General features: G+C 34.4%; 1 protein-coding gene across 1 annotated transcript in view; it reads left to right on the forward strand.

Annotated features, from left to right (window-relative positions):
• The window catches only part of LOC137408217 (hsp90 co-chaperone Cdc37-like), a 47876-nt gene that overhangs the window by 15383 nt on the left and 10287 nt on the right, over positions 1-22206 (forward strand). Inside the window, exons 2-7 of the mRNA XM_068094632.1 lie at positions 3278-3411; positions 3520-3568; positions 10149-10247; positions 10903-11019; positions 16540-16698; positions 19637-19752. Of these exons, the coding sequence (XP_067950733.1) occupies positions 3278-3411; positions 3520-3568; positions 10149-10247; positions 10903-11019; positions 16540-16698; positions 19637-19752 (674 nt within the window). The remainder of the gene's footprint in view (positions 1-3277; positions 3412-3519; positions 3569-10148; positions 10248-10902; positions 11020-16539; positions 16699-19636; positions 19753-22206) is intronic.

The raw sequence follows: 22206 nt of genomic DNA on the forward strand, positions 1-22206 counted from the left end.
AATTAGTGCTAGCCTGGCAAAGTTTTTCATCAATCCAGCGCTACTAAGCAACACTCTTGTCGCTTTCTCGCTGTGGTTGCAAACCTCAATCACCACAGGCGAAGACAAAGTCAAGCCACCCTGATTCTTAACTGTAATTAGGGAATTCGTTGCTTGGTTTACATCAACGTTGGTAACATCCACGATGCTAGTGATACAATCATTACACTTCAGCTTTGGTGACCTAGCCAGCTGTAAAATCATCATTCTGTCTCATTTTTGACTTCAGACATACTTGCATACTCATCATATTTAGTCATGTTTAGTTCAGCATATTAGTCTATTTACCTAGCCAAGGTCTGGCTCTTTGAGTGGGTTGGCTATTTCCCCTCCCCTCTCCATTCCCCTTCTCTCTTTTCCCCTTCTAACTTATTCTTTGGAGAAGGGGAAAAGAGAGAAGGGGGATAAGAGAGGGTTGCAAATAAAGCCATGATGGCTCATGATTTGTGTGCAACAATTCATAGCTTTTATAGTTTTAATCTATGGTGGTTATCAGATATTATCACAGAATTGCTTTAGTTTACTGGGTTATGTATACAAGAAGGTTTTTATGTGAAAATAAATGTAATTTTGTTACCTTCTTCCCATTAAATTCATTGTAAACAGCAGTGCAGTCAAGCGTGAGGTACAATATAGTGACGTTGCGTCGTGCTATTTAGGTCTGACAGGCTTTTTCCCTATTGGCCAATCTAGGTATATATATCTATGGAAATCACCCAGTACCAAAATTTCTTCTGTGTCGCTGTAACACTCTGAAATCTGAATCTCGAAATCTGAAAATTTTAGTATCCGATCTGCTGTGGAATTTGGAGGTCTATCAACAAAGACACTATGGAAGGTCTCGAAATGACTGGAATGACTTTATTGGAAAGACTATCAGCACCAATTTCGTTAATAGCAAATTCCAAACGCTTGAAATTAATAGAGTGGGGAATATAGCATAACAAGCCACTACCCTGGTTATAGTTCCTATCATTTCTTATCATAATGTAACCGGAAATTTTAAAGTAATCGTCACTATGTCTAGCTTCAAGAAATGTCTCAGAAAAACAAATAACTTCAAATTTATACTTGAAAATCAAATACTTGACTTCACCTATTTTGGAAAATAAACCTTTTACATTCAAATGGGCAATGGAAAATCCTTTAGAGTATCCATCATTTAAGAGGTTCAGCATGACATAAACAATGAGTTGATGGTATACTTATTCCATGTGAGATGGCATTTTGGTAGCGTAGGGTTGAGGAGAACTTAATCTTCAAGGACCTCAATCTCTCACCATCTTCGAACAATCTTTTTATAGAGGCATCAGCGTCAGTATCTTAGATATATTGATTGATTTTTGTGTCATCTACATCGAGTGGAACATCTTTAACAATAACTACATTTTCTTTAAGAGAATCTGGATCAATGGACAGTCTGCATGATGATCCATCAAACAGATCAGATTTCCAGCAATCTGTAACTCCTTTAGCAATTTCCCGTGATCGGAACTGAATCGTTTGATTTTTGAATCGTTAGGATTGTTTGATTCGAAGTTGTAACGAGTAACGAGTTCAATGATGGTTGGTCCGTGTACTGACTGTTTATAGCTTTCCGTACTTTTGCCTTGATTAAACGATTTTTGAAGAGAAGAGTTTGGTCGAAGTGAAACCACAATGTTGTTGTTTCCATCAAAAGCAGTTTTTTGTTGTTTAGATTGACCTGGTCGCTTGACAGCTGTTGCTAAAATACGCTGGTCAACATCCATTAGGGTAAGATTTGAAGTTGAAGGGATATTTTGTTTGTTGCATGATTTGCTTTCCGGGTTTGAACACACTGTAGTATTGGCTTATTGTTTCCTCGGTGGTTGATCATGGAAATGAAGATTATGTTTTGTTTTCTCAGCATAAGAGCTGTGTTGTTCCTTGAGCTCATCAGATAACGATTTTTGCATAGCTAGGAGTTTTTTATGAAACTGATTTGATGACAATGAGTACTTGATGAATTCAGCTTCAAGATTTTCTGTAGAAATAGATGTTAATAGTAACTTGTCAATCTTTGTTTCTAACTCCGCAACTCTGGTCATTAAGAATTTTACTGTAGTACTCAATTGTTAGCAGTTTTTACATGTTTCTGCAGCCTTTCTAAAGTAGTGTATGGAACGCTTGTTGAGGCTTCATGATTAATTGTAGACAGACACAAGGGTACTGATTGAATATATGATGAAGGATTGGATGAAGACAGTTTTGAAAGCTCATCAATCCACTTTGTTTTTATTTGCTCATCAAAATCCTTCTCTTGATCTGTTGTGAAGGTCGTTAATATTTGTTCATCGTGGGAAAAGGTGTCAAGATTTGTAAGCTCATTCACAAGTATTCTACTCGTAGTGTTGTAAAAATTCACAGTATACAAGGCTGAAGCACTTGAGTGCACTATGAGACCAGAATGGTCTATATTCTCCTTGATCGATTCCACTTCATAATTAGATGGTAGGTAAATCACGAAACCGTTTTTGAAAACCTCATAACTGGTAGCAGTACAATATATTACTATCTGTGGATTTTCAGGCTTACCCAGAATGTGGTAGGCAGTTTTAGTCCATTCGGTGTGATCTATTTTCATGTGAAGAGATTTGATCCTGGACAAGCTGATTGGATCTTATTACTCCACTCGTTTCTTTTTCAGAAGACTGACTGTCCAACTCGTCTATATGCCCTTCTTTATTAGTGTCAGAAGATACTGTCTTTAGGGCCGGTTGATCACTGCTCAACCTGCCCTAAAATGCAAATGATCAACCTGTCCCAATTTGCCAATTATCGAATTTTTATAAATTATAAAATCTACATTGAAACTAGGCATGCACTATTTTGGCATGTTAAAACACGCATTTTGCTAAAAAAAATTGTAGCATATGAATGCTCAACAATGAATATTGTGTCCAGTATTTGATGCCCAGTCAGCAGCAAATACGAGATCAAAAAGCGAAAAAATAGAAAAAATGCTTTAATTTTTTCATCTCATGTTTTCATTTGCTCATTTAACTTTTATATTTTCCTTTAAGGTTTTCCAACATATGGAGATGATAACTCATGAGATAAACATTATACCTACTGCAAGAAATCCAATGATCAACCCTGCCCCAATGATCAACTTACCCCGGTCTCCCTATTACTTTCATTGGTGTAATGCTAATTTAAGAGAGTGCAGTTTTCACTCTGCTGTGTGTTTCAGTTATGAAAGTTGTTTATTTTTCAGATATCAGATGATGAGGATGACCAGCATCCCAACATTGACACAGCCAGCCTGAACAAATGGCGCCACGAGGCTCGCTTGCAGAGGATGGCTGAAGCCAAATCAGAAAAAGAACAGCTAGCCAAAGCCCACACAGAGTAAGCCGCTGTGTGTTGTCCTACATGGCTTAGTGATTCACCTAAGGGAATACTCTTATATGGCCTTTTCATTTTTTAGTATCCTGATATTTGATGGTCATGTTTTAGAAACCAGCAAAGATTAACTGCTGTCAGAGAGAAATTAAAAGATGTGGATGTAAGTAACTTTCTATGTTGTGCTAGACAATTCATTTCTATTCAATACAGTTGACTATTTTATATATATACTGTAGATATATATCTATATATCTATATACATTCAAACACGGATAACTCGAACTTCACGGGACCGAGCGAAAGTGTTCGAATTATCAGAGCGTTCAAGTTATCAGAGCACTGTCACAATTCCATGTATTTACTTATTTATTAGTAGATACATGTACATATACAAGCTATAATATAAATCAAAAGCACAAATGGCTTGTTTCAAATTAAATGCTTCTAATGTAAAGTTTAAAACGTTTTTATCAAAAAGTATAGAGATTTTTCTATCACTTGAGATTGGTTTGTTGTTTGAGGTGATGTTATTGCCAGGACGTTTTTTTGATTGACATTGGCAAAACTTGATCGTTGTTGAAATGCTCAAAAGAAAAGACATCTTTTTCTTTTGAGCGTTTTACCCACGATCAATTTTGCCGATATTTCTTGAAGTTTATGCAAAGATTACCTCACTTTACCTGGGATTCGTTAAGAGCAACACTCCGAGGCAGTTCAATTAGAAGTTTTACGAGGTTTTACGGTACATTGTATATCACTCACGCTTTTTGAATGGATACGTATTGAATGTACACACGTATTCTGTGTTTAGGTCAAACGATGAATAGTTTTTTATAGCTAAGACAATGTATACGTTTAATTACAACAATTTTTAAGACGTTTTAAACGTTCAACATTCCGACGTTGATTCAACACAGAATCAACGTCGGAAAACTATTCATCGTTTGACCTAAACACAGAATACATGTACGTTCAATAAGTATCCATTCAAAAAGCGTGAGTGATAGAGTGATATACAATGTACCGTAAAACCTCGTAAGACTTCTAGTTGAACTGCCTCGGAGTGTTGCTCTTAACGAATACCACTTTCCTTGCTTCTGAAGGGCGATCGCTAAGCGGATGTTTGGTATAAATCAAATTTCACCAAACCTTTAGAAAAGTCGTTGACAAAAATATTTTGCCGATGGTGGTAATAACGACGCTTATGAATTATGAAAAGTTGAGGTTACCTCCATGGCTTGGAATAAAGTGATTTTCTAAAGCGATAACAATCGTTTCGGTAGCCGTTGGGCAAAAAACAGTTCGAGTTAACAGTGTTGAGTTCAAGTTATCTATAGCAATTTATCATTACGCGGGAACGGACCAAAGAAACCGTTCGAGTTAACCATGTTTTCGAGCTATCCGTGGGCGAGTTATCCATGTTTGACTGTATATATATATATATATATATATATATATATATATTAGTTGACTTTTATATATAAAACAGTCAACTAATATAAATAAATATAACTAGTTGAATGCCCGACGTTTCTCGGCTAATAGAAGTCTTTGTACGGAAAATTAATTTTTATTTAATATATACGATATTTACCGCCATAACTTTAAACTTCATATCATGAGAAAAGTGTTTGGTGCAGTTCACATAAATAGCGAGAAAAACTAAAACACTGTAAAGGTGTTTAGATGTGAAATAATTAGTAAGTAATGGCTAAATAGTCTGTTTTGTTACAATGAAAAGTGAATTGACACGGATACAGTTAATACAACTGAGAAAACAAAATCATGAACACGTTGAATTAATAATAACAAAGAGAACATTAAAGTGTGTCTATAAAAAGTGGTTGCTGGTGCTGAAGAAGATATCTGTCAAAATTTTGGAATGCGACTTTACCTCTTGATAGTTGATACTGGCACATACTGGTGATAATGAGATAACGATATTAAATTCATCAGTGAAGCACTCAAGGACACTTTGTCTGACCGAACTGAGAGAGTATGTAGAGGCAATTCCTACTCAAGAATGTCCATGTAGACATTTTTTAGTTTCGCAACTTTTAGCGATTTTTTTTTGCAATAATCAGAAATTGAAGAATGAAATTGTGCTGTTACAATTGCACTGTAACGCAACATTTGAAATTGAAATGGTACAATTGAAAGTTGCAAACAAAGAAAAATTAATTTATTTTGAAGTACATAGCTTCTAAAAAAAAATTCAAAAAAAGAACGAATGCAAAAGGTAATATTATTTCATAATAAAACATACATATATTTAGCTTTAATTGCGATAAGAATCCCATAGATGAGCTCAAGAAGATAAGATTGGCTTAGCTTTGTGGATAGGTGCGTGTGCTTGCATACTTGTAGTTGCAATCGTCATGAGTTCCATTCCAGTATGGTGGGGAATTCCATTCCAGTATGGTGGGGAATTCCATTCCAGTATGGTGGGGAATTCCATTCCAGTATGGTGGGGAATTCCATTCCAGTGTGGTGGCAAATTTTTATTGCTAGATTCTAATTGCTATAGCTGGACACAGCGACGACAGAAAACAAAAAATAAACATTGAGATTTATATATACGAGTATAGATATAAATATATATACCATACATACTTATATATAATGTATATCCTATATATACATATAGATGGCTTGTATGTGTATGCTTATATATAGGTTTATATACATATAAGCCTATATCGTATGTGAGCCGGCCCTGGAAAAGACACCCGGTGTTCGAGGATATATGGCATATATATTTTATATCTGTGCAACTTATATCTCTATATATAAATGTCTGTCCAGTTACAACACTAAAGTTTTAGGAATGAAGAATTCCACTTCGCAAAAAATTTGATCTCTGAATTTCCAGGACTGCAGACACGAAAGTTAATCACTACGCTACGCTGACCTTGCCTTGCTGTGAATGTTTTGGGTCAATACTTATGCAGCGCTTGCTACAATAGCAACTAGCTTGTTTGCCACAATCATTGAATACGAACAAAACTTTGCCTCTTTTTTACAGTTTCTACATTGTTTCTTTATGTATTTTAATTAAATCTAATTTTTTTATAATTATTTTAAATCAATTTCATTTAAACATTGTCATTTGTATGATTATTTTTTTAATTTGTTATGGATTTAGGATATTAGCGTGCTCCTTTTCTCAACCGATGAATATTGAGTTCGTTACACATGTTTATCAGGAAAGTTCATTGCAGTATTTGCTTTGTGTATTAGCTTACACAATTTTTCCTTCGAATTTCACAAATTCGTGATTCAATCGGCTTAAATAGGTGTCAGCCAGCTCAAACACGCTCACCGAATAAAAAAACGAATCAAATATATAAATAAATAAACACCTTCATTGAAAAAAATCAATTGTGGAATGTTGCATCTGTTAAATGAAAAGGAAATTTTTGTTCAAAAACTTTTTCATTACCTGAGTAACGACAGGTATTCATCTAGTACAGGGGTCAGCAACCCGCGGCTATGGAGCTGCATACGCGTTTTTTATCCTCTCACTGCGGCTCCCTCTGACTCTCACTGCGGCTCCCTCTGACTTTGACTCTCACTGCGGCTCCCTCTGACTCTCACTGCGGCTCCCTCTGACTTTGACTCTCACTGCGGCTCCCTCTGACTCTCACTGCGACTCCCTCTGACTTTGACTCTCACTGCCGCTCCCTCTGACTCTCACTGCGGTTCCCTCTGACTCTCACTGCGGCTCCCTCTGACTTTGAATTTCTTTCCTTTTTTTACCATATGCTGAGTAATTCATAAAAATATAGAATTTTTATCACTAGGTTTTGTAACATAATTTAAATTGTAATTATGGTGATAAATCAAACATTGTCGATTTTTATGCATCATTATTTATGCGCCAAAATCACACCGGCCGGCATGACACTTCTTGATTGTTTTACCCCAGGAAGGCAAACTATGGCGAATACTAAGGAAAGAAAAGTGAGAGGAAAATGGAAAATTTTATCCTACGTAGGCTGATTTGTTCGCTTTCACTGCTGATGAGACTGGTTCACCAGTTTGCTTAATATGTAATGAGAAATTTGCAAGCAAAAAGTCAAATGTTGCAAAACGCTTTCAGAATAAACACGCGGCCTTTGCTCAAAAATATCCAGAGGGAGATGAGAGAAAAGAGGCCATTTCGGAACTGATGCGTAAGGCTAATTTGAGCAAAAATCACTGCATGAATGACATTTGCTGCAGTTAGAATTTATTTTCAGCGTTTTCTTAAAAGAAGGACTGAATTGAACATGAAGTTGCCATTTTTCTTGAAAGTAACATAAACAACGTAATATTTTCACATAATGATCAAGTTATTATTAGCTATTTTATTGTTCTTTGTAACATTCATTATACAGTTCATTATACATGCCACACTTTTTGGTTTTATGTTGTAAACATGGTATAAAAGCATTAAAAGCTAAACAAAAACGCTACATGTAGTATTTATGTATTTTTAATTTAAAATATCAAAGGGGGTTTATGGCTCTCACTCCGGTTTTTCTTGTGGAAAATGGGTCCAATTGGCTCTTTGATTGAAAAAGGTTGCAGACCCCTGATATAATATATATATATATATAGAGTGTATATATTTATATATAATATTTATACAAATATATATTATATATATTATATATATATGTTTATATATGATATGTAATATATATAAACATATTCATAATATATATAATATGTTTTATATATTATATATATAACATATATACATAATATGGAACTATATTATATATATATAACTATATCATTTATATATAATATGTTATATATAATATATAACATATTATATAATATATAACGTTTATATATTTATATAAACAGCTGACTGTTTTATATATATAATATATATAAAACAATAATACTATAATAGTATAAAGTAGTTTAGTAATACTATAAACACTATTATTTATATTATCTACTTGTATATATAAGATTTACATACATATATTTTAATATCCACTTGTGTATATATCCAATATATACATGTATATATTATATATTTTATTTATATGAATAATTTTATTATATGATAATTTTATATATATGATATAATTATGTACATGTATATAAATATATATATATATTTATATACATGTACATAATTATATCATATATATAAAATTATCATATAATAAAATTATTCATATAATTGACTGTATATAAATATATATATATTTATATACAGTCAAACATGGATAACTCGTCCACGGATAGCTCGAACACATGGTTAATTCGAACATTTCCTTTGGTCCGTTCCTACGTAATGATAAATTGCTATAGATAACTCGAACTCAACACTGTTAATTCGAACTGTTTTTTTGCCCAACAGCTACCGAAACGGTTGTTTTCGCTTTAGAAAATCACTTTATTCAAAGCCATAGAGGTAAACTTCATCTTTTCCTAATTCATAAGCGTCGTTATTACCACCATCGGCAAAATATTTTTGTCAACGACTTTTCTAAAAGTTTGGTGAAATTTGATTTATACTGCGATACGATGAATAGCACGGGCTAGCCGGGTCACGCGCGCAAGAATTTTCGCCACGCACATACAAAACAAAAATCGCATGTTGTTTTGTATGTGTGTGGCGAAAATCCTTGAGTGCGTGACTCGGCTAGCCCGTGATGAATAGTTTTCCGACGTTGATTCCGTGTTGAATCAACGTCGGAATGTTGAATGTTTAAAACGTCTTAAAAAATGTTGTAATTAAAAGTATACGTTGTCTGAGCTACAAAAAACTATTCATCGTTTGACCTAAACACAGAATACGTGTGTACATTCAATAAGTATCTATTAAAAAAGCGTGAGTGATATAGAATGTACCGTAAAACCTCGTAAAACTTCTAATTGAACTGCCTCGGAGTGTTGCTCTTAACGAATCCCAGGTAAAGTGAGGTAATCTTTGCATAAACTTCAAGAAAAAACGGCCAAATTGATCGTGGGTAAAACCCCAAAAGAAAAAAATGTCTTTTCTTTTGAGCATTTCAACAACGATCAAGTTTTGCCAATGTCAATCTGAAAAACGTCCTGGCAATAACATCACCTCAAACAACAAACCAATCTCAAGTGATAGAAAAATCTCTATACTTTTTCATGAAAACGTTTTAAACTTTACATTAGAAGCATTTAATTTGAAACAAGCCATTTGTGCTTTTGATTTATATTATAGTTTGTATATGTACATGTATCTACTAATAAATAAGTAAATATATGGACTTGTGACAGTGCTCTGATAACTTGAACGCTCTGATAATTCGAACACTTTTGCTCGGTCCCTTGAAGTTCGAGTTATCCATGTTTGACTGTATATATAATAGTTTTATTTATATGAATGTGAGTGTCTGTCTGTCCAGTTATAGCAATAAAAGTTGTAGGAAATGACGGTGTTGCGTCACACGGAACGATTACCAGCTGGTCTCACCCTCAGTAGATGAATGACCGGCGTTGCACTGGTAATGAAACAGCTTATAAACAGTTGCAGGTAGTGTAGTAGGTAATGTAATGTTTATAAGCTGTTTTTATTACCTGTGTAATGCAGAGCATTCATCTAGTAAATATATTGTATGTGTAGGTATATATAATTATGTGTATAATGTATATATACATATATATATCAAGATATGTATATATATACATATATATATATATATATATATATATATGTACCTTGATACTTGTTGCTGTACTCCCAATGAAATTCACAGATATCCAAGGATGCACTCGCTTCACAAACTCTCTCTGAACTGGAAAAACAAGAGGAAGCGTTTAAAAAAAAAGAAGAAGAGTTGTTGAAGAAAGAAAAGGTGAGCAAGCAAATGACCTTGACCTGTAAGTTATTTTATTCAATTTAGAAGTCTCTCATCAAAAATGTAATTATTAGAAAAAATTTGAAGACTGGATACTGCTAATTTAGTGAACATTTGCCAAAGTTGTTCTCATCAATTTTTTCAGATATTTTTCACCGCTGGCTACCATATTTACCCTGTTGTGTTCAAATGATATCAGGATAGAGAGTTTTTTAATCAACTCTTTCAATACCTTTTGAAATTAAATTGCATATCATTGCTTGCCGTAAGATATAGACTTGATATAAGGTTAGTTGGGAGTCCGCCATGGTTGTTCAAGACGACCTCAACTGAGGCATATCAGAACAGTAGTCAGCACTCAAGGGAATTCTTGTAATACGTAAATCTATCATATCTCACGTTAGGATATAGAGGTCTGATTTTGGTTAGATTCCTCTATTTGTGACCTAGTTGAACAATTTGGCACACTTTTCCACACATTTGTTCAATTTACTAACTCAATGGAATGGTAGGGTCTGTTGCAGGTATTTTATAACGAATGGTGGGAAGTCTAGTCTCAACAATGTATTATCTATAGTTCAAATATGTTGTACCATGTAATTGAGCGTGCTGTCTGTCTGTATAAGACACTTTCAATTTATTCTCGCTGCAGCTCACTCCCTGGAATGTCGACACCATCTGTCACGAGGGCAAATCTAAGACGATTATCAATAAAGCTAAACCAGTGGAAAGCAAGCCCATGACCGATGAGGAGAAAATGACAAAGCAGGTGAGTTTCTTCATGCCCTTACCTCTTTGTTTATATACCTCTTTTTACCCTATGCTGGATTTGGCTATATAACATAAAGCCGTGGTCACACGGGCACCGAACCGAACTAAATGACGCAAAACGACGTCGTTTTCAGCTCTAAAAAGTTCGGCTGAGGACATTTCTGGCCGAAACGAACTATTTCGGTACTGCTCGAAATTTCGTGCCGAACCCTTGCTCTTATTGGCTGGTTAAAATTCTAGAATTCTAGCGAGCACGCGTCACATTTCTTCTTACGTGCGTGTGAGTAAAGTTAAAAAAGAAATGGGACGATACTTTTATTTCGTTAAATAAACAACATGAAGCAATTTACGACAAGGTTCACCCGGACTTGTGATTGGGTTGCATAAATGTAAGATGTTGCACTTAAGTTTTGCATAAATGTAAGGGAATGGTTGTGATTTTCTTTCGTGTAGAATATAAGTAATGTGTCATATTCATCCTGATGAACTATCGTTGACTGATTTATTTATGTAAAACCACAGTACTATGATAAAGACTGTTTTTGTTTGTTATGTACTCAGCATAGAAAAACATTCATATGTTAATAAAAAAAATATAATTATTTTGATGGGAAGGGTTAGCAAAATATTTGTATCGAGTGATTTATTTTGAGCAGCCGAACGATCTTCTGATAAATCTGCTGTGTAATTATAATTTATAATTGTTCCTCAAAGTTTTTTTTGTTTACAATAGAAATATTTAACTCAAATACATAACAACTACTAATGAAACCGTGTCCTGTCTCTATACGTATGGTGTCTAGGAAGCGAAGTTACTTCGGTGGCCGTGTGACATGTGCCACGAACCGAACCAGCCTCCGAACCGAACCGATCCTACGTCGGTTCGGTGCTCGTGTGACCACGCCTTTATATACCACTCTAGAGCTATACCTTTATAACACAGTACAGCTGTACCTATATAATGCTCCATCCCTTTACCTATACAGTGCACCCTCGAGATACGATGTTGATCCGTTCCAGGGTTGGCATCGTATAATGAAAAATTTGTATGTAGGGGTATAGAGACCATTGTAATTATACAATGCAAACATCCCCTGGTAAAAATCGTCAAAATTTTATAAAAATGAGTACATATTGACAATTAGCAACAAAATAGTATGGTAACTTTAGTAATTATAGTTACCTACAGTAACTGTATTGTATTTTGTGTATTTTAATGGTTATGATCTGCAATAAAATGCAAAATTATAATGTTTGCACCAAATGCAGTTCGTACGGTAAGGAGTGCTTACCTTCAAAAGGTACGCATAACATAAACTTTGAATTCACTTCAAGTCAGTTTAGCTTGGTAAACACACACTTAAAACTAAGTTTTAGTATGTATTTTGAACTATTTTACTGAATTTCAACTTTTTATCACGAAATCTTATCCTTCAGCAGTTCCTATCTTCACTTTCACTATAAAATTTAGCGTGTCCGGTTGAAACCTTTTTCAACCTAATTCAATAAGAAAGACCGAGTGATGCAGTTATCGAAAGCGGCCTCTCGCACACTTGACCATTTAATAACTACAAAAAAAATGAAATTTCATTTGCTATACAGGACGTACATACCTTTGGAGTAACGTGGCTTTAGCTGGCACATGTAGCGAGTAAAGCAGAGAGGAGGCAAAACATATCAATGCTAATTATGTTGCTGTACACTTGAAAATAAATTTAATATGTAATGAATTGGAATTTTTGTTAGCAGGCTAAAAGAAGTTGTCCATTCCTGTCCAATTTTTCTACTGGTTTAAAAGAAAAAATTGCTGGTGCAAGGCAGAAAATTGTTAGCTAGCTAACGCTTGTAAAAGGATCCTGTTTGTCTTGTATGAAATGTGCACAAGAATCAATGTAACCATACATACAAAGTTTTTACGTATTTATACCCTAGAGGACAGGGCTTTAGCGAGTTCCAGAAAGTAATGTGGATGCGCCAACTATCTTGAGTAGCTAGTTATATAAGTGTTACATACGATGAATTGTATTTACGTAGTAGAAAACAGGCCCGACTGCAAAGACATGGTTCCAAAAGAAAATAAAACATAAAACCAAAATGAAATAAATAAAACATAAAATGAAATGAATCAAACATGAAAAACATGCCACACAAAGAAGATAAATAATGATATACAATACACACGCATTGCTTTTATGTACCAGTCCACATCAGTACATTAAACACTTGAAATATATTGCCAATGTAGGTTTTGCTGTATCTTCTACTTCCTCGGCCCTCGCCCATGTTAAAGGGTTGCTCCTCTTAAATGCTGATCGCGTGCACGGCCTTCCAACTCCTTCAAATCGTCAGTCGTAGGCTCTTCCTTGTGCTTGTTTCAATGGAGTTCTTGTTTTAATAATAACTGCAAATATTGATTGGTTGCGACTATATTCCTTGACAATATTAACAATACGGGCGCTTTCTTCTTATTTCTTTATGACTTTCAACTTTTTTGACATGAAAATCATTTTTCTTTCGTTTTGTAACGTTTGTATCGATCTCAGATTCTATAGCTAACGGATTAAATATGGATACTTGTAGTTATATACGTATGCTGACTAAAAGTTTATAGTAAAAGAGAGTATAACGCTAAAAATTAATATTTGCTTTCGCTTGTGTATTTTACACGAAATTCCCACACGAAATGCTGACCTGAGAGAAGTCGGTCATCGTGTCTTTTTTAAACGTTCTAAAAATGTTTTCGGCGAACTGTGTTTTGGCGTCTTTGTTATTTTGACGTGCGTTATGAGCACACCGACCGTCAAATTTTAACTCAGGCGAAACTTTTTTCAAAATCGTATCGTAAAATAAAATTCATATAGTGAGGTGAAGATCTCACAATGTTCAACGTCGTAAGGTGAAAAAATCGTGTATCATTGTAATCGTATGCCGAGGGTGCACTGTATAACACTCTGTAGCTATACCTTTATAACACGCCATAGCTGTACCTATATAACACTTTATAACTATACCTACATAACACTCTAGCTATACTTATATAACACTTCATAGGTATACCTATATAACACTCTATAGCTATACCTATATAACACTCCATAACACTTTATAGCTATACCCTTATAACACACTATAGCTATACCTATATAACATATAACACACTATAGCTGTACATATATAACACTTTATAGCTATAACTACATAACACTCTATAGCTATACCTATATAACACTTCATAGGTATACCTATATAACACTCTATAGCTATACCTATATAACACTCTATAGCTATACCTATATAACACTCCATAACACTTTATTGCTATACCTCTATAACACACTATATCTATACCTATATAACATATAACACTCTATAGCTATACCTGTATAACACTTATCCTTTCATTAAAAATTATGCTCAGTATTACTGCACATTAGTCGTTGTTTCCACATATTTACAGAGAGATCTTGTGAACATTTGTGATATAATAGTGAGTTATTCGCCCAATAGATATATAAATTACAAGTGTGTGCAACATAAAGGTATTCTTCATTATAGTTACATTTAATGGTCATAAAACAAAACTATTGTGTCATGAACAACTGACTTGGGGCTAAAGGCTTCCCATGTGTTGTCTGGAGCTCTTCTCCAGCTGCATTATAATATTTCTGAATACAGTAGATGCTTCTACAACATAAATAATCCATTCCGGGAACATTTACATCATAGGAATTTGACGTACGAACAGTAAAATACATGTAAATTGCCTAATTCGTTCTAAGATCTTCCAAAATTTACATCTTGTCCCTTCTAACAGGAAAAAACTAGACTTAATTTTTTAATTGGTTGATGGTACCATAACTGTAGTATTATCGGTTTGTGTCGATAACTTGTCTCCTTTTCTTTTCACTTTTACCCTGTTTATGACAACTGTAATTTTACGATAGTTTTAGGGGAAAGCACACCTCCAATGTCAATTTACAAAGATATTTTCATTTTTTATAGAAAGCAAGGTCTAGTGTGCAAAAGATAAATAATAAAAAAATATTTATCGAGTCTAATATACGTAAAAGAGCGATGTTCGTCTGATCGCGTGTCTATTGTTCGCCAGGGTTTGCCACGGTAGATCACTTGTGTAACCAGGGTTGGAAAAAACCACGATTTTATGAAAAAATCAAAAAACCAGGTTTTTTTTGTTAAATACCGGTTTTTATGGTTTAAACCGGTTTTTATAATTTGACCAAGACTTTTGAAAATTTAAGTCTAATCAACAACACTTACTATAGCTGCATGATTGAGTATTGAACATACATATGTAGAATCATCAGTTAAAGATGGTACTGTGGGAGTTGTTATGGGGAAAAAAGAGAAAACATACAAAAATTTCAGAATGAGTCTTAAATCAAACATGATTGATAAAATACAGAACAGAAATCTTATTACATAAAGTGATTATTTTACATACAGCTTCATGTATAAGTAGGAATTTTAATCAAAGTGATTAGTTGTGTGGTGGTGAAGAGCAGAGCATAATGCATTGCTAGTGTTTGGAGCAGTGGCAGAGGACTCAACTTCTATCACCTGAATACTAGCATCACTGTCTGAATTGGTGTTGTCAGCTTGACATTTTGCTACGTGAGCTTTAAGCCTATCTGCGTGACCTTGCGTTATGACAGCACACCTATTACATTTCGCCTTGAAACCTTTGCCTTTTGCAGTTTGAGTTAAAAACTGCCAAACGGGATCCTGTTTGCGAGGCATGTTGGAAATTTTGAGGCACTAGTTTAACTTTTCAAACACAAACAACTTGATAAACTGAATTCTAACAATCCAACTACTTTGGCTTGTGCCCTGTAAATGAAATATTAGTTTGCAAACTTAAAGCTTTTGCCCAAAAGGATTTTATTGTTTTAATTTCTAATTATAAGTAGTCCTTTCTCACTGGCTAAACTTGAGAAAGTATTCATTCATTCATTATTAGAGACTTTGATTGGATTACTATATTTCGCATGGTTTTTATATTTCATCAGCAAAAGATCATTATATCACTTGATAACAGCAATTGAAAATGAAATTCACTAATTCATTGTTGTGCTAAGATTTCATTTAGTTTCAGCAACACTCTGCCATCAATTTACTGCTGTGTCCTAAATAAATTTCTACAGCTGATAATTACATATAATTGCACTTCTACCACACAGGAACCGCTGGGAGCTTAAAATATTATGTTTTTCACAAAAAATAATGAAAAGACGATAAAACCGTTTTTTTCTGCTGGTTTAAACCAATGATTTAAATCGAGCCAACCCTGTGTGTAACGCTGGTGTAGATCACTTGTGTAAGACTAGTGTAGATCGCTTGTGCAAGGCTGGTGTAGATCGCTTGTGTAAGGCTGGTGTAGATCGCTTGTGTAAGGCTGGTGTAGATCGCTTGTGTAAGGCTGGTGTAGATCGCTTATGTAAGGCTGGTGTAGATCGCTTGTGTAAGGCTGGTGTAGATCATTTGTGTCACCTACTTGCAGCAAGATTTTACCAAACAAAACAAAGAAAAACTGAAGAAGTTTGGAATGCTGAGGAAATATGAAGACAGTGAGCGATACTTGTCGGACAATCCAGAGCTCGCTTGTGAGGAGACAGCAAACTTTCTCGTTCTCTGGTGTATTGATCTCGCTGTGGAAGAGGTAGGAATTGTTCGCGTCTGTTGATTGTCTGTGATTAGTTGATGAAAGAGAGGCTTACTATGACTCACCTGATGATCTAAGTTTGTTTGAGCGATTTTCTGATTAAATGCGCGTTAGACGATTGCCAAATAGACAAAGTAGAGGAATTTTTACAAGAGTGTGGTAGAATTGTTAGGTAGTTGGGCACGAGGAAGTTCTATCAGTGTTTCACCAACATTCATCCGCTGTTGCTGTGATTTACTATAAGTGATCTGCTGAACACCAAAGCTTATTTGGTGCTGACCTTTGGTACCGACCTTTTCATTCATTTTGTACTTCATTGACTCCTTGGACAAATAGGTACATTGAGGTTTAGGAAGGCAGTCTATAATCGTCAGTCGTAATGTAAGCCAGAAAAGGGTAGTGTCGGATGGTTATGTAGTTTTAGGCTATGAAGTTTCTATTATGTTCTGTTTATTCTTATTACTGCAGCAAGTAATTTGGTGTATTTCGGTGTACCCTAAAGACTTCAAAGTGACTTTGCAGTCTTTAGGGTGTATTTTGATGTTTCACCCGTAATACAGTGCACCTTCAGAATACGATTTTGATTCGTTCCAGGGTTGGCATCGTATGGTGAGAAAGTCGTATGTAGGGGTATAGAAACCATAGTAATTATGTAATGCAAACATCTCCTGGTAAAAATTGTCAAAATTTTATATAAATGCTGTACATATTAAAAATTAGTTACATAATAGTATGCTAATCTTAGTAACTATAGTTACCTACAGTAACTTTGTTGCATTTAGTGATTTTTTGGTTATAATCTGCATTAAAATGTAACGTTGCAATGTGCTATGAGCAAAACGTTGTACCGTAGAAAGTTTTTACCTTCAAGATAGATGTATGTATAACAAAAACTTTGAATTCGCTTTAAATAAGTTTAGTTCACTATACACACACTAAAAGCTAAGTTTTAGTCTGTATTTTCAACTATTTTACTGAGTTTCAACTTTTTATCACTAAATTTTTATCACTTATCAGTTTTTCTTCGCTTGCAATATAACTTTTAGCGGACCTGTTCAGAATATTGTTCAACCTAATTTGGCGAGAAAACCGAACGATGCTGTTTTCGTAATGAAGTGGATTTTTGCTAGCATGTTAAAAGAAGTTGTCTGACTACTGGATCTTCTGTGCTAGGGATCGCAACTCCAACTATGCTACTGTTTTCGAAGGAGGAGGGGGAGAAATATTACCATTTTACACACGAGCATTGCTGAACTAAGAGAAATCGGTCATCATTCTTTCAGGCATTGAGAAAGTATTTTCAGCAAACAGCATTTCAGTGACTTTGTTCTTCTGATGTGCGTAATAAGCACACTGACTGCTAATTTAGAACTCGGGCGAATTTTGTTAAATTCGTTTGGTGAAATAAGATTTGTATGGTGAGCTGAAAAAAGGATCATGTTTCATTTCGTAAGGGGAAAAAACCTTATATAAGGGTAATCATATCTTGAGGGTGCACTGTAATTGTTTATGGTTCTAAGTCATTAAGTGTAGAGCCTCAAAAACCTGGCTTCACGCCCTGACTAGATGTGTCTTTTGCATTTTTAACACCTTGGTGGCCCATTGGCAATGCATTGTTTACGTGTCATGTTCAATCTCAATTTGTTGGTTTGTGTCTGTAGATGTAAGCCAACGAATTAATGATTGGCTGAAATGTTGATTATGACAACCTCAATTCAATTTTATTCATTTTTGATGCATGCTAGTAGCGTGTAAGGTTGGCTTTTAAATGCTGATGGCACTCAGGCTTTACACATAACAACTATTTATATGTGGACATAGATATTCTCACTTGTAATTTATTTTTGTAATTCTTTACTCGGTTGCAAATTATAGCATTATGCAAAATAGCTCAACAAATGCTATAGCATTCAAATGTCGTTGTTTATACATGTTACAATACAAATATCTTGATGGTGCTTTAGTACTTGTACTGGCTATCCAGCATTGGCATCATGGCCAATTCTCTGTGATCAATTAGTCAGCAACATGGCACAACTCGGTAGTTTCGATGTATAGCCACAGCTAAATTTACACTATGCATCGACGATGCATTTCGTGAGTATATAAGTGGCTTTTTGGGGGTGTGTAGTCAAGCTTTTAGAGTTGTCTTATCTTTTAAAAGATGACTGTAGGCTGTAAACCATGAGGCTGCTTAAAGATAGTTATGTTACTACTGAAAATGATCTGTCATTTTCATGCTAACTTCACCTTCAGCCTGCTATTAGTCCTTAATGAGGCTGCACAAGTTTGAACAGAGTGCTTACAACTCCAGCTCATCACAGTTTAACAGTTGCATAACATCTTAATTTTAAAATAGGTAATACAATGTGCTCAAGTTCTGCTAAATTATATAGCTGATATACAACCTGTATTCTACTGTTCGTATATCGTAAAATCCCTATAATGTAAACATTCTCTGAACGAATTAATTATGTTTAGGGGAGTCTACTGCCTACTAAAGTTTTTACAAAGCTTTATATAGTGCATCTATTTTAACACCAAATGGGAACAATTAACTTCAGTAGCTATTATGGAGTTACGTAGGTTTTTAAGTTGCGAAACAAAGCAGATGAAATAGTTCATATAAGAGTTTTGTCTCCACTTTTGTCTCCAAAAATTTTGTCTTCACGAAGCGTAAAGCAAAACCAATGACAATGATCTTTGTCTGCAAAGGCTTACCCGGTATATGTTTTACATCCATGGCTGGTTATGAGCCCGAGTGAATGTTACACGCTCATAAGGAAGTATGTACAAGCTTATTGACCAGGTCTAGTTTTTATGTTGGGCTCCTTAGCACCAAGTAAATAAACATATTTGATTTTACTTAAATAGAGTTTTATTCAGTTATGAAGATTTACTGAGAAGTAGTCCGAGTTCTGTAACCCGCTTGTAGAAAGAGGACCTGATGGCTCATGTCTCCCATCAGACTATTGTCATGCAGTTCATCCTTGAGTTAGCCAAAAATCTCAAAGTGGACCCAAGGGCCTGTGTAAAAGCTTTCTTCACCAGGTGAGTCTCGTATCTCATACTGTACTTACAACTGTTGCGCCATTACAACTCAAAGATGTCTGTTGGTTATCGGGAGATTTGTTGTTGCGTGATATTTGCATCAAACATTTCAAATTCATGGTATATTCTCTCCACGAGTTCTCCCCACAACTACTCGAGAGTTCTGCATTATTTATGCTAGAGAAATTAATTTACACTCAGACAAATAACTTTTGACAAATGACTCTTTCTTCATAACTTACCATCTAATGCTAGTGGATGAGTCACTAGAGTGTTACTTAGTGTTGCTAATCTGTGACAATATCAGTGCTTAACCCTTTAAAGGCCCAAAGCCCCTCTTTTCATGAAGCATTTTGAAAGGAATCCAATTTACTCAGTTTTACTTGATTGAGTAGTTTTTACGTGTAATGAATTGTAGTGGAAAACTAGATGAGCATTCCAAGTGAACGAAACGTTCTGCTATTTGTGAGTAATATGGAATTAGTTTTGTTTTAGTTTCAGATCTCTCAGGGTAGGTTTAGTTTAGCAGTAGGAATTGCCGAGCTATCCAATATTTTAAAAACACATCTTCGGAATTTTCTCCGATTTGTCCGCTAAGAGGTCAATTAACAGCAGTTTTGTTGGACTAATGACACAAAATACTCATTTTAAAGGTTTACGTAGTTGATGCTGTAAGATTCCAACATGTTTATATACAACAAATATAGCTACATTAATGTCATGGGTCTCAAATAACACACTAATAATGGGATTACAAAGGGTATTTCATCATTCTAAGAAATTTATCAAGATGGCTTCAACCCCACTTATTATACTGAACACAAAAGAATGCATTGTTATTCCATTACGAATGACTCTGAAACTGTCTAAGCATGATTTTACTGTAATTGCGTTTGTTATAAACATGTTTCAGACTTGAATGTGGTTAAAACTTTTTGTTATGACAACCTTTAGATTTCAGAACCTTCATGTACTATTAAAATTTGACAAAAAATATACTTTAACCTTCAATTTTACCAAAAGTTTTCTTTTTTTTCCTAATCCTCACACTTCATTCTATCATAAACTGTATTATATTATAAATCTGTATATATAAATCTCAAAGTGTGTCGTTTACCTGTCCAGCTGTGAAGAATCCATATCGCAGAAGATTTGATCTCGGAACCACTCATTTGCAAGGCAATAAGCTAACCCATTAATCTACAAGGGATGAAATTGATTTATTGTGTGATATGCGTCATAATCTGGCTACAACTACGAATAGCGACTCTAGCGACACAAGAGCCGTGAGAGCAAGCTTTAGTGATTTGCGCTTAGGCAATGTCACTAAAGCTTGCTCTCACTGCTCTTATTAGTAAGTTTAGCAATATTAGCTTACTCAAACTAGCCATTGGCAACTACATTACCTGCCACTGTTTTAATACCTATGCAACGCCGGGCATTTGGCTAGTTGTAATATAAAAATAAAATTAAAATGTTTTATTGACATTGAGGTAGCGATGGCAATGTATATGGAAGTATCATTCAGTTTTTACCATTGTTGTTCTCTGTATAAAGATAACATATAAATTCCAAAATGTTCTCAAAGTAAAGTGAATCAGCTTTTATTACAATTTAATTACAGTTCACGAGTATTTTAATCTACAAACACCAGCTTTACATCGATTAATACCTACACAGTGTCATGCTGATCATTTTAATTTACTGCCAGATATGGCTCACTTATGAAAATGGTTATAATTGCCTCGCTATTGCATCCAGACAAACTTTTGGTAAAATAGGAAGTTTGACACTTGTTGCAATCTTTTACAATAACAATTGGACGCGAAACACCAGAGTAGCACAAAAATTTCAAATTGTGAACATTGCACTCTCATTCCACTATGATTATCACGCTAGCCTCACTAATTAAAAATTATCCCTGTCTCCATCTTCAACAATGAACAATAGTTATATAGTTCATTGGCAAAGTAAATATATAGAACATTGCGGAAGAGGTCATTGCAAATAGCCTTCTATTGGTTATTGCAACATAGATTGGTTGAAGGTATGTATGAGCAGTGTTGGCCGTCACAGACACAGGTGTTCAGTGTATAACTGCATTTCTGTGAATAATTTGTGATGTGAACAAATACCAAGACTGGTAGTAAATTTTCAGTTAAAATAAATTTTTATATAATATACTGTTTATTACATACTTACACTAATAAGTAAATTAATACGCTTTTGATATATTCTTATGACTTGTTATTTTCATGGTAATTAATAATATAGCAAAGCACACATTAAAAAACTTAATAATTTCATTTTTAATAAATATATATATGGCTATGAATATTATATCATTTGTAAGTTATAATTTTTTTATTTTACATAAAACTGATTAGTATTTTTCTAAATATAATATCTAACCAGTATTTCATAGCTATTTTTAATACATTTACATGTATTATG

This window comes from Watersipora subatra, chromosome 11, assembly GCF_963576615.1.
Source record: "Watersipora subatra chromosome 11, tzWatSuba1.1, whole genome shotgun sequence".
Taxonomy (NCBI): domain Eukaryota; kingdom Metazoa; phylum Bryozoa; class Gymnolaemata; order Cheilostomatida; family Watersiporidae; genus Watersipora; species Watersipora subatra.